The sequence below is a fragment of the Takifugu flavidus genome, chromosome 10 (assembly GCF_003711565.1).
Source record: "Takifugu flavidus isolate HTHZ2018 chromosome 10, ASM371156v2, whole genome shotgun sequence".
Lineage (NCBI taxonomy): Eukaryota > Metazoa > Chordata > Actinopteri > Tetraodontiformes > Tetraodontidae > Takifugu > Takifugu flavidus.
This window is the reverse complement of record NC_079529.1, coordinates 9,240,350-9,255,421: the sequence shown is the minus strand read 5'-3', so window position 1 is coordinate 9,255,421 and position 15,072 is coordinate 9,240,350. Positions and strand designations below refer to the sequence as shown.

The window sequence follows — 15,072 nt, the reverse complement described above, 5'->3', positions numbered from 1 at the left end:
TTAAATTTAGTTACTCTGAGGCCTCAAATGCTGCTGAATTACCACCCACGTTTGTCTCCTCATTAGGTAAAAATGCTCTTGGATTCCTATTTTCATCAAGGGAGATGGAATTATTTAAAGAAGGTTATATAAATATACAATAACAATATTTTTTGTACATTTTAGCAATAAAACTGTCTTGACACGATCTTCTAAAATAGAATGCAATCATGCTAACAAAGATCATTCCAACCTGCGCTTGAGCCTGATTATTAAATTTATTGGAATCACGTCATCACACGTTAACGCTCCCTGCAGTACCACTGTTCACCAGCTGTGGTCGCTGTTTAATAGTAGGCGAACAGCGCGTGAGGCCTTCCGGTTTCCACTGCAGGTCAGCTGACTGATGCTGCTGTCATTACTCTTCATTTGCCTTTTTTTAAATAGCCACTATGAAAATTAATACACCTTAGAGAGAGGATATCGCTACATTCTTTTTACGGACAACGTGGTATTTTGGTATTTAGAGGTGAGTGAAGTTGCAGGACCAAACGCTTTGCCTCTTGTGTTAATGTTGATGTGGTTGATAGCAAAGCTAAGTAGCTAACAAGGACTGCTGGCTAATCCCCTGAAGCTACATTCCTTTGACCTCATACTGGTTTATTTTGATTGTGTACTGCTCTGTAGTATTCGAATTTATCAACGTATGTTTTTTTTAGCACTTTGCGTCAAGAATTGATTCAGTGTTTTAGGGGTGGAGATAACGTTAGCTTCGTGTGGAATGAACTGGAGCAGTGAGTGTAGGTGTAGGATGATCTCATTATTTCGGTTGTTGATTAAGCATAATTTCTTAAGCATGATACATTTTTAGGAGTTTAAATGCTTAGTAAAACAGGAGTCCTGCCTCTTAATGTAATCCATGTGCAGATAAGTGTTTTCCCGCTGTAATTGAGAAGAGTTCTTGTTTCAGTCTCCTGTGCCAGTGTAACCATGACAGAGTTTTGGTTGATCTCTGCACCGGGAGAAAAGACGTGCCAGCAGACATGGGACAAGATGATGGCAGCCACCACACGTACAAACAACCTCTCGACCAACCATAAGTTCAGCATCCCAGACCTTAAGGTTAGCAGGGTTTATTGGCTTAACTGCCTGCCTCTGGTGGATTTCTATGTCATTCCAATATGAAGAAATTCTGCCCTGGTTTGATAATCAATTAATCTATTTGGTGTGAATTTTTCAGTTGCAAAATTTAAATTAAACACTTGATGCATGAAAAGTAGGCTAATGGAAACCACTTACCTACTATAACCACTGTCAAGAGTTAGCGGATTGTGTGGATGTGGCCCAGCCTGTACACGGATCCATTGCTTGCATGTTGAAGTTTCGGTATCGAGAAAGTTTTTCGACAGAAGCAGTTTAGCTTGTCCAACTCAGTTCCTCTTGGCGCTGAAGGTGAAGTAACCCCACTGACCTTGCCCCCACATGGGGCTGTAATGCTCTCCTGGAACTGTTAGCATTGCATGAATGGCTCTGGACAAAGAGGCGCCATCCTAAGCACATAGGGCGCCCTGCATGTCACTGCAGACTGAACCCCAGACATCACTGTTTAAACACAGTCCTGCTGACACAACTGAAAAAGGCCCAGTTCTCTGGGCCAGGGCCTCAATCCACTGAAATTTCACTCTTTATTTTCTGACGCAGGTCGGGACGCTGGACGTCTTGGTTGGCCTGTCAGATGAACTGGCCAAATTAGACTCCTTTGTGGAAAGGTATGCTACTGTGCTGATTCTAGACTATAAAAAGATTTCTTCTAACCTGTGTATCACTTCTGGCCTCCTCATGTGGTCAGTTTAGCCTTCCCAAAGCTCTACCTGTACACTGCAACAATGAGGAATTTCACATCAGCCTGAGTCTCGCAGGTCACTCCAAACCTGACGAGTTACACTTGGATGACAGGCTGGCAGCTAATTTCATTATCATATTTATACTTGGTGACTTATCCACAGCAAACATGTTTGCCATTTCTCATCTTTTGGTGACGTTGACACCCAGAGCTCAAACCCACCCATGACAAACCGTCCTGCTTTGCTTCCTCTATAGATACCAGGAGACTGTGAAACATCAGCCTTGCAACATAGTTACGCTGGATTGCATTACTGTAGTTTGTCACTTTACTTTTTTAGATTTGTCCATGCATTTATAGCATATAAAGCTATAAAAGGAAACATCTTTCCCTGATTTCATATTTGTGGACAGCTTTGAAGTTCTCCCGAGCATTGCCATGTTAGAAATGAGTTTTACAAGTCTTTGAGAAAGTGTTTGATGTTTTCTGTTGAGCATGATGTGTTTGATGTCTCCCCACCGTTCACAGTGTGGTGAAAAAGGTTGCTCAGTACATGGCTGACGTGCTGGAGGACAGTCGAGACAAAGTACAGGAGAACCTGCTGGCTAACGGAGGTACAGTGACTTCTGCAGCACACCACCGCCAAACTTTCGTACTAGAAAAGCTAGAAACATGTAATGCTATAATATCAGTACTATTATCTGCAATTTCCATATTTCTCATAATATTTCTCAACATATTTGTTACCTTTGTGCCCCAAAAACCTAAAACCACTCAAAGCAGACAAATACCTTAGGATTTATATCTTTGTAGTTACATGGCGACAGTATAATAACATTATTGTGGTATACTTTGATATCCAAGTATGCTGTATTTATATTTTGCCAGTGGATCTTGTGACCTACATTACAAGATTTCAGTGGGACATGGCAAAATATCCCATCAAACAATCCCTGAAGAACATCTCTGAAATAATTTCAAAGGTACTGTTCCAAAAGGAATAATAGCAATAATAAAATCTTTTTTCAAAGTCTTCTGAATAGAGATGTTAGAGTGTTTGTTTTCCCATTGTTTACAGCAAGTTACCCAGATAGACAACGACTTGAAGACTAGAGCATCGGCTTATAACAACCTGAAGGGCAACCTTCAAAACCTGGAAAGGAAGAATGCGTAAGTAAATTCATGATTTTATTAGAAATAACGTGTCTCTAAAAGGGGCCAAAGGAAAAGAGTGAAACGGAGAATTCCAATATTTCAGAGGAGCCCTCAACCTGCCATTGAGTTACTGCAACACTGTTTTGTGCCACCAGGGGGAGCCTGCTGACCAGGAGCCTGGCCGACATAGTCAAAAAAGAACACTTTGTGCTTAACTCGGAGTACCTCATAACTCTGCTAGTAGTTGTACCAAAGTGAGTATTTTTATCATGCGACATTAGTCATGTGCTGTTCTTATGTGTAATAATGATTAAATAAATTTGAAACCTTTTGAGTTTCACTGTTACTCTGCACATTTTTGAGAAACAGGTTTGTTTTTTAAGATTTTTTTTTTCCCCATTGCAACACTTTGAGACTTTTAATTAGCAATGTAGTTTCTAACCCTGTAGTTTCATCATCTGTTGTTGCAGAACGGCGTACACTGAGTGGCAGAAGACGTACGAGTCGCTGGCTGAGATGGTGGTGCCTCGATCCTCCGAGTAAGTGATGTCATCTTTGAAACATTGGTCAAATATAATATATAAATATATATATATATATACACACACACACACACACTGTTAATTCTGGATATGGCCTGTTTAAATTGCAGTCTGCTGTTCGAGGACAGTGACAGTGGGCTTTACAGCGTCACTCTGTTCATGAAAGCTGTTGATGACTTCAAACATAAAGCCAGAGAGAACAAGTAAGTCCAAAAAGCTCCAGCTAAATAAACAAACCAGGCAGTGACTCTATGAGCTTAAGAAGTCTGATTTCTGGCTTTGTGGTTTTAGATTCATAGTGAGAGACTTCCAGTATAATGAAGAGGAGATGAAGGCCGACAAAGAGGAGATGGCGCGGCTCTCAACAGACAAGAAAAAGCAGTTTGTAAGTATTTAGTTGACAGGCTTGAGCCTGGTGACATTTAAATGGTTTATAGAACACTAAGTGACATGGGACACGTTGAATGTCAACATGTGCAAACAAGGAGCGAACTGATTAAGGAGCAGAGGTACAAGCTCTTCTACTGTTGTCAAGATTTACAAACATGACTGTTTGTTGCCCTCCTGTGGCCGAAGAAAGGAACTACATGGCAACCGATTTTTAACAGATTTAATTTTTCTCAGGAAATACGTAGGAGATCGGCTTTTTGTTGAGTTGTATTTAAGCAAATTCAAGCCCAATTGACAGATATGTAAAGGGTTTGAAAGCAAATGTAGCCTACCTGTCTGCCTCTCCCCAACCTTTACTTTGTTCTGCAGGGTCCACTTGTCCGATGGCTTAAAGTGAACTTCAGTGAAGCCTTCATCGCCTGGATCCACATTAAAGCCCTGCGGGTCTTTGTGGAATCTGTTTTAAGGTGCGGTCGCCACATTGCTCAGTCTCTTAGTGTAAACATACATTAGCTGAATGGCGTGCAGCGTTTTGAAAGATCGGTGTCTGTTCTCCAGATATGGGCTGCCAGTGAACTTCCAGGCCATGCTCCTGCAACCAAGCAAGAAGACCATGAAGAAGCTGAGGGAGGTGCTGAATGATCTGTACAAACATCTGGACAGCAGCGCAGCAGCCATCATTGACGTAAGTACTCTGATCAGTTAATGCAGTTGCTATAGCAACAAAGCAGCAACTAAAAAATGTCACACTATAAAATATTAATGTATTTTAAGTAGCCTTGACTAAACGCTTTATTGCATATGATGATTCCATCACTCTTTTGTGTGTTTTTATGAAATAATGTAGATCTTCAGAGAATAATGTTGGCTTCCTCTTGTGGCCATGCGTGGTAACTGCAGGATTATGAAATTATAGTGCATTTTATTTAATTGTGCTTTAATTTTGACATATTAACTCATAGCTTCCATTCTGTCTGGTACCAAACAACAAAAAACATTTCAGAATGTTCACAAGTAGATCCAGTGCGTGACATTAGTCTCAGAAACAGCATCTTCTTCCTGAACAGGAGCTTTTTTTCTTTTACAGTCTGCAATGGACATCCCAGGCCTGAACCTCAGCCAGCAGGAATATTACCCCTACGTCTACTACAAGATCGAATGCAACCTGTTGGACCTGAAAGTTTAAATTATTGGGTGCTTAACTTGTGTGTTGACTAAGTGGCGTTTTAACTGGTACAAGCTTCCTCTTAAGCTCTGCTTTCTTTCCCCGTCGCTGTCCGACAGCGCCGCATGTTCATTGCTTGTGCTGAAAATGCTTACTGTACATCACTTTTACCACTAAGGGAGGACAAATGATCGTATTTGTTTACACTTTTATTTTTAGTATTTCCTTCAGGAGCAACAAACGGATAAAGGAGTCAGGCCAGAGTTGCACATTGGCTGTGACATTCCCTAAGTTCTGGTGTGTTTCCACCGCTGCATCTTCTGTGACTGTGGTTCTCTTCTCACGTGGGCCCTGTGCCCATGGCAACCAGATCTATGTTTTGAAGATTAATCCTTGCATATGCCGTGCAAGACACATGTTATATATGAGTGTGTGTTGTCTCATGTTGTGTATATTTGCTGTCAGAAGAGATCTAATTATTGTGTAATCCATTGAGTCATTAAACATGATTGATGGACAAATACATCTGCTGGAGGTGTGTGTGAATATATCTAAAAGGACATGTTTGTCTTTCCCCTTATATTGAAATTAGAATTACTAGTTAGTTGCAGATTAATGGGACACGCAGACAGCGTCTGAATAGTAAAAACAATCCAGCGTGAAAACTTGTGATGACTTATCACATGCAGAGCCACAGGCTGGTTCAGGGAAATCTGTACACACACACACACACACACACACTATCTGGAATTATCTATCTGTCCGTCTGTCTAAAAATAAAAGATGACTATAGTAGTACATCTTATATAATCTATATGTAATCTTAATATAAGAATTATTGTAAATAATTACAGCGACCGTATTTGTTTCAATAATTAGTAGTGATCCATTTAATTTACATTTGTCAAATATTGTATTTGTCCGTATGCATTACCTCAGTGTGACATAAATATCCATTTGAAATGAATTGCCTTTTAATGTGTGTGTGTGTGTGTGTGTGTGTGTGTGTGTGTGTGTGTGTGAGTGTGTACTTGCGTGTGTTATGAGTCATGTGATAAAGGAGTGCGCCTGGATTGCTCGGTGCTGATGTGAGACACACGCACACAGCGCACACAGACGTGCGCACGCAGAAGAAGGCAATAATCACCCCCACCGCCTCATGACCGCCGCTCATCCGTGACCCTCGCGGGGAATCAGCCCCGGTGCCGCCGCTGCAGAGGGAAGCCTCCATGCCTCCAGGTCCTCCGGCCTTGGACCTGCTCTCTTCATCGGGCCTCCTGCGCTGACATAATGAAAGGATGGCCGAGCGCCGCGGGGACCAAACGGGGCTGACGGATGCTGCTGCGGCCGCTCACCGGGAGGAGCAGCGGCGCCACCACACGATGAATTCGCCCAACGAACCCACCGAGGACTGCCTGTCGTTGGAGGACATCTTGAGACTTTACAGTCAGCCCATCAACGAGGAGCAGGCTTGGGCCGTGTGTTACCAGTGCTGCCGGACGCTGGCGAAGGAGCAGCGGGGCAGGAGGAGATCCTCCGCGGCCGCCACCACCGGCGCGTCCTCGGCGGCGCTTCCGAGGAGGATCTCCGGACCGGGGGATGTTAGGATACAGAAAGACGGCTCCGTGAGGGTGGAACACCAGGACTGTGAAGGTAAAACCTTATTAAGAGGGAGTCCGCCTTAAAACAGAAATCGTGGCCATTACGGAGCTGAGCTCTTGTTGTGGTCCTCACATATTCCGAAGGGATTTCAAGGCCCATGCAGGCACTTATAATGAGAGTATTTATTTCAACCTAATGCCCACCAGCTTCATTTGCACCAAGATGTAAAATAGTGTTCGGCTTCTTCACACTTGACCCCATCACCAGTAAACAAAAGAATACCAGTGAAGACCCCCCACTGCTCCCAGTCTCATGGTTCTCCAGATGTTTTCACTGCTTTTCCCCTCTTTGAAGGCACGTGCATGTATAATCCTATCAGGAAAGCAGTCTGATCAAAGATAGGTGTGTGTGTGTGTGTATGTGAGGTTGTGTATGTGTGAAAACACGTTCAAAACGCACGTAGCACAGATCTGTTGTCAGCCTCTCCGTCCTGGTCTGTGATGGATGAGAGGACGGCCTCAGGGACGCTGGACGTGCGAGACAGGGCCGTGCTGAGTCAGTGCTTTGGATTATGATTTAATAAACGCAGCGAGTGCGTCGCACAATCAAGTTTCCTGAGCAAATCTGAGCGGCACAGCTGCGATGATGATGATGATGATGATGCTGAAGACAACGCCGATGATGATGCTGTGGCCTGTAGGTCTACTTGCTCCGCATGAATGGGATATTTTTAGGCGCACGCCGGCAACCATCACAGGGGTGGAGTCCGGGCTTTTATACCTCTCTTATTTAACTGTGCAGACTTCCCAGAGCTGCTTAAAGGTGTCAGACAAAAGGAAATAACATTCAGTGGGCAAAGTTCTTCAGATGAACAATCCTGACACGAGCAACCAAACAAGCTGGAGTGGCCGAAGGACCACTTTACATTTAAATGTATCTAGTTTCGAGGCTCAGTGCCAGATGAGAGGTGCGCTCTGATGGCTACTGTAACGTCTCCCATCTAAAGCTGTGAAAGCAGCAGGATTGGGACTCTTCCCTCACGTAATGTCGGCATGTTCTCACATCTCACTTCGACGGTTTGAGCGTTGCCAGCCGTTCATTAGCGGCGTATATAATTGGCTCCCCACAGATGGACGGACATGCTGCTGGACTCAGCTCCATTATTGAGACGCCAGAAAGAGAAAGACGTCAACATCCAGCACAAGGTTATTGTTTGTTTTTATGATCCTAGGGGGAAATTCCGATCACCATGAGGCATGGCGCATGTTTTCCCCATCGACGGTTCTTGTACAGGTACAGAAGTGCCACTGTCCGTAAGCGGACGTGTCACAAAGCTTCCTCGTGGAATTCAGACCTTCTGACGCCTTGGTGATGTCAGAGCTGCGTGTTTCAGTACAAAAAAGGCTGTTTGTTCACATAATGTGTCTTCATGAGGTAAAAGCTGGGCTGGGGAAACATCTAACAGGGGGATCTTTTCTCAAGGGAAGACAATCACGGGGTTTTGTCGTCATTGGTCACAAGGTTCTCTGCGTACTACAGCAGCTGGAGATGAAGAAGCATTTTTTATTAACACTGGCCCAGTTTCTTTACTGGATTTTACTCACCGACCCAGTTTCACTATAGAAGAGGGGTCCATAATAAAATCCAAAATGTGTCAGTGTACAGCCACGCCCTCCTTAAACTTAGACTTATCACCTCTGACTTTTTTTAGTTGGTTGATTTATTGTAATTTTCTTGGCTGGTTGGAAACGTCTGTTGGCATTTTCATTGACTTTTTTTCCATCGACACACTTCAGACTGAGCTTTTCCCCTGAAGATTGCAGTGAAAAGTGGCACTGAGGACTCAAACAAGGCCATAGTGCATAAACCATACGCTCCCCTCAACCTTCAGATGCATTAGCCGGGCTGTACTTTTTCCTGCAGACATTGTGATCAGGCACGTGTTTAAGCTGCTTCATGCTTACAGCTGCTCTGCGTCTGACTGGTGCTTTCCTGTGTCCCTGCAGGTAAATACAGCCCTTGCACAACAACAGAGGTGAGTAACTGCGCTGTAAATCTGCTTTACTTCCATGTTTTTCCTGACCACATGCTTGGAGAGATTTGTGCTCCGTGCTACCTTAGAAATGTTTTGCCCAGAGCCAGAATCTAATGAGCTTAGCTCTGCATAAAGACCGCTAACAGGACCAATAAGCTGGCACCTTAAGTTCAATATTGGACTTTTAATAGCATCTTGATAATAATAAGAGATTCCAAGATCAGAATCCATCTTCGCTTTTCAGTGTGATTTTAAAATAGCTTCAGTTGGGTTTTGGATGTAATGCATGTATCGCAACCTGCCATTTTCCACTGCGCGTCTCCAACCGTCGCCCACATTACAGCGTCGAGTCCTCCAAACTCACAGAGGGTTGATAGACTGGGCGACAGCTGGGACGCCATGGAATAATTGATGTGGGAATGTGATGAGAAAGGAAGCGTTCCTTTGTTTTTGTGCTACAGTAGTACTCTGTGGTGGATCCGGAGTCTGCCAAAATGATAATTTCACCAATACTATTGATAATTCACGTAGGGCTGCACATTATCGTTGCCCCAGGGGCTCTGGAGCGACGTGGCTGTGATAACAGACGGACTGTGCAGGCAGAGAACGTGAAACTGCATAGACAAAGCTGCCTTAAGCACCTTTGCACTAGAAATGAACACTCACAATTCAAAATCACTGTCAAAAACTGCTAAGTTGTGGCAGCTTTTTGCTGCTTGGCAGCATTAAATCCCTCTGAGGCGTTCTGCACGTGTACGGTGTTGAATTAGCTTAAAGCTAGATGAGCACGGGCAGCCAACGCTGGCACACATTATCTGTGCATCACTTCTGTGTGGACTCCATGTGGCCGTAAACGTCGCTCTGGCTCAGAGCAAATGTGCAGTGTCAATGATCCCAGTGGTAATTCTCCTGTTTTCAGTCCAAATAACAGAGAGCGATTCACAAGTAGTTTCAGAATTGTTCTAGGTTGGGCCTGGTCACGAAAAAATGTAAAGACGTGCACTCCATGTCTCTCTCAGAGGAATTTCCTGAGCATCACTAGAGATGGAGTGAAGATAATGTTATTAGGTCCAACAATTTTGCTTTTAAACTGATAAAGAGTCAATTATCCAGACCATCCTTTTGATCAGGTTAGGTTTGTTGGATGCCCTCTATCCTTCCACAATGGCCCCGCCTGATATTTTACAACCGGCAGGATTGTTTATCCATATTGATTCATTAGATTTATTTTAGGGTAAGTGGATTCCCTTCAGTTTAACTCAGATACTGTGGAGGATGATGCCTGATGCAGTGAGCCACTATTTCCACGCCTTTTTTAAATTTTCCCTGCAGTTGCTGTCTGTCTGCCTGCCTGTCTGTCTGCCTGCCTGCCTGCCTGCCTGTCTGCCTGCCTGCCTGCCTGCCTGTCTGTCTGTCTGTCTGCCTGCCTGCCTGCCTGCCTGCAGTTACTGTGGTCCAGACAAAGAGGTGGCATTCAGCCATTCCCTGCCGCAGGAACCTCAGCTCTAATGTGTTGTGGGAGGGTGGGTGGGTCTGGTCTGGATCTCTGTTTCCCACCTCACCTGTCTCCTCCCCCTTGACCCCCTGATGTGCCCGCCTCGTCGCCCCCCACCCCCATGCTTTGATCAGTGATTTTCTCCAGTGTCTCAGGTCACCCCCCTTCCCCCTCCTCCGGTGGTTTCTGTGCTGTCTGGCTTCCTCCCCTGGAACTCTCCCATCAGTCCTGTCTCAGTGTTCAGAGCTGCAGAATAATCCCCAGTGTGACTTCTCACTCCCCCACTCTTGTTCTTTGGTTTAGCTTTGGCGGCGGCGCCTCCATCGACCATAAATGTGCTGTACCGAAAGAGCCAAAAACTGCAAGCAGCAAAGCTAAAATAGTATTTTGTATATTTATATATACAGACACATGCACACGCACGCACGCACGCTCGCACGCACGCACGCACGCACGCACACAGACACACAGACACACAGACACACACACACACACACACACGTATTTAGTTTTCCATTAATATTTTTAGAATTTATCTTATTGCACGGTAAATCCGTTAATGGAGCAGCCCATAAGACTTCCTTTCTTGAGCATAAAGCCAATGAGTGCAGATAAAATGGATTTGTTTCACAGCAGCATCCTCAAGTATACAAAGTGGTGCAGATAAGAAGTGAAATCCTGTTTGTGAACTCCGAACCTGATTGATTTGTGCTGACGAGGAATATGAATGCACACGTTCCGGTCCACGTTTGTCACACCTGATCAGTGTGCTAAGGTCGTTTTGAACCATGTCAGTGTGTATTATATTTGATTTCTCAAAGGGCTGTGGGAGGAACTTGCCTCACTAGTTCAGGTGTCTTAAAATAACATAAGGCAAAAATACCAAAAAACAAATCCTTAAAGCTGCTAAATCAACATTCAGGTGAAAACCATTTTGTTTTGCTTTTCAAAACCCAAAACTAGCCGTCACCATTATGGCGGTGACGCCTCCATCTTTGGTTCACGTCAGTTATCGTAAAGCTTCTGCCGTAGTGGCTGAACTCTAAGATCCCACCGGCCTTTAAAAGGCCGATTGTATCCACAGAACCCATGTGAGACGTGCAACCATGAGGCCGTTTTGCTCTGTGTCAGTTGATCACAAGATCAGTAATCTGCCTCTAGTGTGAATCTGTCAAAGCCTCTCAGGCAGCCTGTTTGCGTGCGTGAATCGGGTGATGGAGGGAGTTCTCCCTTAAAGGTCGAGTCGGGAGGTCAGGCACATCACAGCTGTTCAGGACAGAGGATCGTTTTACGTAACAAAGACACAAATCCACACTTGTTTTCACGCAACGCACGGAGAAGGTGAAGAGGATCCGTCTGATCCGGTGCTTTTCCAGGTGATCGAGTCTTTGGGGATCATGATCTACAAGGCTCTGGATTACGGGCTGAAGGAGAATGAGGAGCGGGAGCTCAGCGCTCCTCTGGAGGAGCTCATCGCCTTCATGACCAACATGGTAGAGGCCGAGAGGGACGCCTGCCCCGACGAAGGCTACGAGGCCACGGAGGAAGAGGATGAGATGGAGGATGAGTCTGACAGCATCCCCAGTGGCTACAGAGACATCCTGCAGGTACTGGGCTCTTGTTTGGTGACCACAATAAAGGAAACTAACATCATCTTTTGCATACATCGAACCCTGATTGCATTAGTCTAGCATTCCTGATTACACACAGATACACACACACACACACACACTCGTCGTAGAAGCTAGCTGTCAGTTACTGTTGTCATCCAAGGACTTCTCACCCACCACTGACCCACTGCTCTTTTACTCTTGTCGCTGCTGTAGACTGACCAAGGTCACAATGTAGCTCCGCTAACTCGCATTTGCTTCCTTAATACAGATGAACAGCATTGTTGTGAGTGTGGACGAGAAAAGATAAAGCTCAAACGTGAATGTAAACACCCAGCTTTTAAACGCCATTGAGGTGAGGTGCGTTTTGAAAGTGTGTGTGCTCTCTCACAGCTGTGCACATCTCATCTACCTGCACTGTCAGATGCCACCAGTCACTACCAGGCCGTGTGTCGGGCTCTGTACACAGAAACCAGGGAGCTGCACACCTTCCTGGAGAAGATCAAGAGTGCTAAAGAGGTGGGTTCCTCATCTCCCCCGTGGTCAGAGGCTGTTTTGATATTTGCAAATGGAGGTTATGACTCTTAATTGTACCTGACGCCGCACTCGGAGCAATCAGTGCTGGGCAAATGGAGAACAAACGTGTATGGTTTTCGTTACTTATTTATAACCAACCCCAATCATCTACGGGATATTTAACAGCTGAATACCTCATATTTAATAAGGTCACACGTGGTTCAGGTTGTTGTTCAGATGCTCCCGTCTGAGGTGGCCGTGTGTGACGACACGCCGATGCTGCCAGGGGCTTCTAGGTTCTCACAGCTGATACTCACGACATGATACATAATCCCTCTGAGGTCTGGCTGTTGCAAGGTCGATCTGTGTTTTCAACTCGTCTACATGCCACAGAGGATTAATTCTGCTTTTCTTTTGCCGGTCATGTGTGCGCACAGTTGAGGCGGAGGCCACTGCTGCACTTCTGATGCTTATACTAAATTTGTATCTGCTCAGAGTCCTAAAAATGACATTTTCAATGGGCGACGGGCTATAATTAAGTTAAAAACCTGAAAATCCCTCACAATGATTTGTTTTCCCATTACCATACCAAACAAAAGTGAGTTATAATTCCTTAAGTGTGGCACGTCATTCTGGGGGCTGTGAGCGTGAAAATGTGGGAGTGTTTTGGTTGTTTTCAGGCAAAGGTCTGAAGCTCAGCTGTGACTTGGAACGTTTCCCATGAGAAGAGAGAGAGAAAGCGTGTGTGTGTGTGAGAGAGAGAGAGAGACGACAGGGTTCCTTCCTGGTATGCACTGATGCTGCCGATGCCCTTTCAGTGTGTAATGCATCTGAATGAATAGAGGAGTGGTTGCGTAACTCTCTGTTAGCAGAGAGGACTCACTGCGGGGCAGAAAAGGCTAAAGAAGAGGACGTGTGACGGATGACAACACTTTTAACCTGAAAAACAAAGCAGTGAAGCCTTTCAACACCATGGTTACTATTGTGATTACAGTTTCAATGCTAGGAGAGACCTTTAGAACCAACTGTGTGTAACCTTAACACCGTTATCCATTTAAATAAAATGCACTGATTAGGCCAAAATATTGATGTTTTCTATATTTTGTCTCTGCAGCCGGATGAGCATTTATTTACAGAAATGACAGATACCCTATATACTTGTGCGCATTTTCTTTTTGTTTAAAAGAACGAGCCGTCGCCTCGTCTGCTGTTGGGTCAGTTGTGTTTTAATGCTGTCCTTTAATCTAATTTAAGTTTTGTGGAATTCAAAGAACAGAATGAGATGTAAAAACAAAGGAAATCTGATTTTAATGTTCAGAGGAACAGTGTCAAACACATTTTCAGCCCCCCCAGAGAAGCTGTCAGTCAGCCTGTCAGTGTTTTGCAACACACTAATGACCTCATGTTGTGCAGGTTCAGGTTCAGACGGAGGCCAGGATGGACGCCGACAGCTAACTGGCGTAGACCTGTGTCATACATAATGGGAGTAAAACAAAACGTTCCCTTCCAACAAAAACGGGTTTCTGAAAGACGCGAGGCCTCGGGATGCGTTCAAGATCAACAGACATCTTCTGCTGTTCTCTGACTCCAGACACATGCTCAGCTGTTGCCGTGAGCGACCGTTCAAGCGACCCCCCCGCGTCATTTTGCACAGCAAAGTCTGAGACGGCCCTGCTGTGATGTCACCTGATGCATTTGTTGTCAAATCAATCCAGGAAGTGACCTTCCCCTTCCTCCAGCATCAGACGTGTCGAACGAGATGTTGCTCCTGTCGGAGAAAAATGCTTCATATTTCATTTTTAGCTCCTTCATTTCCTGGGTGTTAAAATATTGAATCTCCATCTCTCACACCAGAACCTCCGTAAAATGGAGGAAGAGTCATCAGGAGAACCTGGCCGAGACCTGAACGAGCTGCAGAATGCTGACTGGGTAGGTCTCCAGGCCGCCGCCAAGATTCGTTTAGAAAATAGATTTTTTTTTAGCCCAAGTCAGTTGTTTCGATCACTGTGTGGTCATTCATTCAAACGTGTAGTGCTCAGCAGCTCCCCCTCTCATCCGTGTTACCCCCCCACACACCATCAGGCTCGGTGCTGGGTCCAGGTGATGAGGAACCTGCGGGATGGAGTCAAGCTGAAGAAGGTGCAGGAGCGCCAGTACAACCCTCTGCCCATCGAGTTCCAGCTCACCCCCTACGAGATGCTGATGGACGACATCAGGTCCAGACGCTACAAACTGCGAAAAGTCATGGTCAGTGTGTGTGTGTGTGTGTGTGTGTGTGTGTGTGTTCATGCCTCAGAAAGTTTTGTTTTATTACTTCCACCAAAAGGGTCATACTACAGTCGGTGTCTGTGAACAAAATACCTCAAAACTTTCTGAACAGTTTTTACTGAAATTTTCAGGAAATGCTGACAATGGGTCAAAGAATTATATTTTGGTGATGTAAGAGTTGTGTGACGGGGTGGATATGGACCCAACAGCAGTACACTTGAGCTCAGGATCAATTGGTCAGCAGCAAAACAGCAAAAACAGGAGCAAATTCGGATGTGATCTGCGATTTCAGGAAGCAGTCTTTTCTTCAGACCAGTGGCCCAAAAGGAGCCTCTGGGTTTAGGATTAGGGGAAGGGAATGGGTTTACTCTTGGTGGAACGGCCGAGGGGAGGGGTCCAGAGCCGGGCGGCAAGGCAGAGGTACCGATGAGGGGCGAGCGGCAGACGAGTCGAGGCCAGGCAGAGGAGTCGA

General features: G+C 45.1%; 2 protein-coding genes across 2 annotated transcripts in view; both read left to right on the top strand.

Annotated features, from left to right (window-relative positions):
- The first annotated feature begins 318 nt into the window (after positions 1-318).
- LOC130532810 (V-type proton ATPase subunit C 1-A-like) lies at positions 319-5,597 on the top strand. The gene is made up of 13 exons (XM_057045683.1): positions 319-508; positions 950-1,101; positions 1,681-1,748; positions 2,351-2,436; positions 2,711-2,805; positions 2,901-2,992; positions 3,133-3,231; positions 3,448-3,516; positions 3,630-3,722; positions 3,811-3,904; positions 4,279-4,376; positions 4,468-4,594; positions 4,997-5,597. The coding sequence occupies exons 2-13, from the start codon at positions 970-972 to the stop codon at positions 5,093-5,095; spliced, it is 1,152 nt and encodes a 383-aa protein (XP_056901663.1). The 5' UTR covers positions 319-508; positions 950-969; the 3' UTR covers positions 5,096-5,597.
- Positions 5,598-6,119: 522 nt separating this feature from the next.
- Positions 6,120-15,072, top strand: part of spire1b (spire-type actin nucleation factor 1b) — a 54,404-nt gene continuing 45,451 nt past the window's right edge. The window contains 6 exon segments of the mRNA XM_057045680.1: positions 6,120-6,727; positions 8,683-8,711; positions 11,583-11,813; positions 12,210-12,335; positions 14,187-14,261; positions 14,415-14,579. Coding sequence (XP_056901660.1) covers positions 6,373-6,727; positions 8,683-8,711; positions 11,583-11,813; positions 12,210-12,335; positions 14,187-14,261; positions 14,415-14,579 — 981 coding nt within the window. The 5' untranslated portion in view covers positions 6,120-6,372.

Bases quoted from the DNA above. Each gene is read 5' to 3' on its own strand.
- LOC130532810 (XM_057045683.1), top strand. From the start codon at position 970: ATGACAGAGTTTTGGTTGATCTCTGCACCGGGAGAAAAGACGTGCCAG. The intron at 1,749-2,350 runs GTATGCTACTGT...CACCGTTCACAG, and splicing joins TTAGACTCCTTTGTGGAAAG to TGTGGTGAAAAAGGTTGCTC. The intron at 4,595-4,996 runs GTAAGTACTCTG...TTTCTTTTACAG, and splicing joins GCGCAGCAGCCATCATTGAC to TCTGCAATGGACATCCCAGG.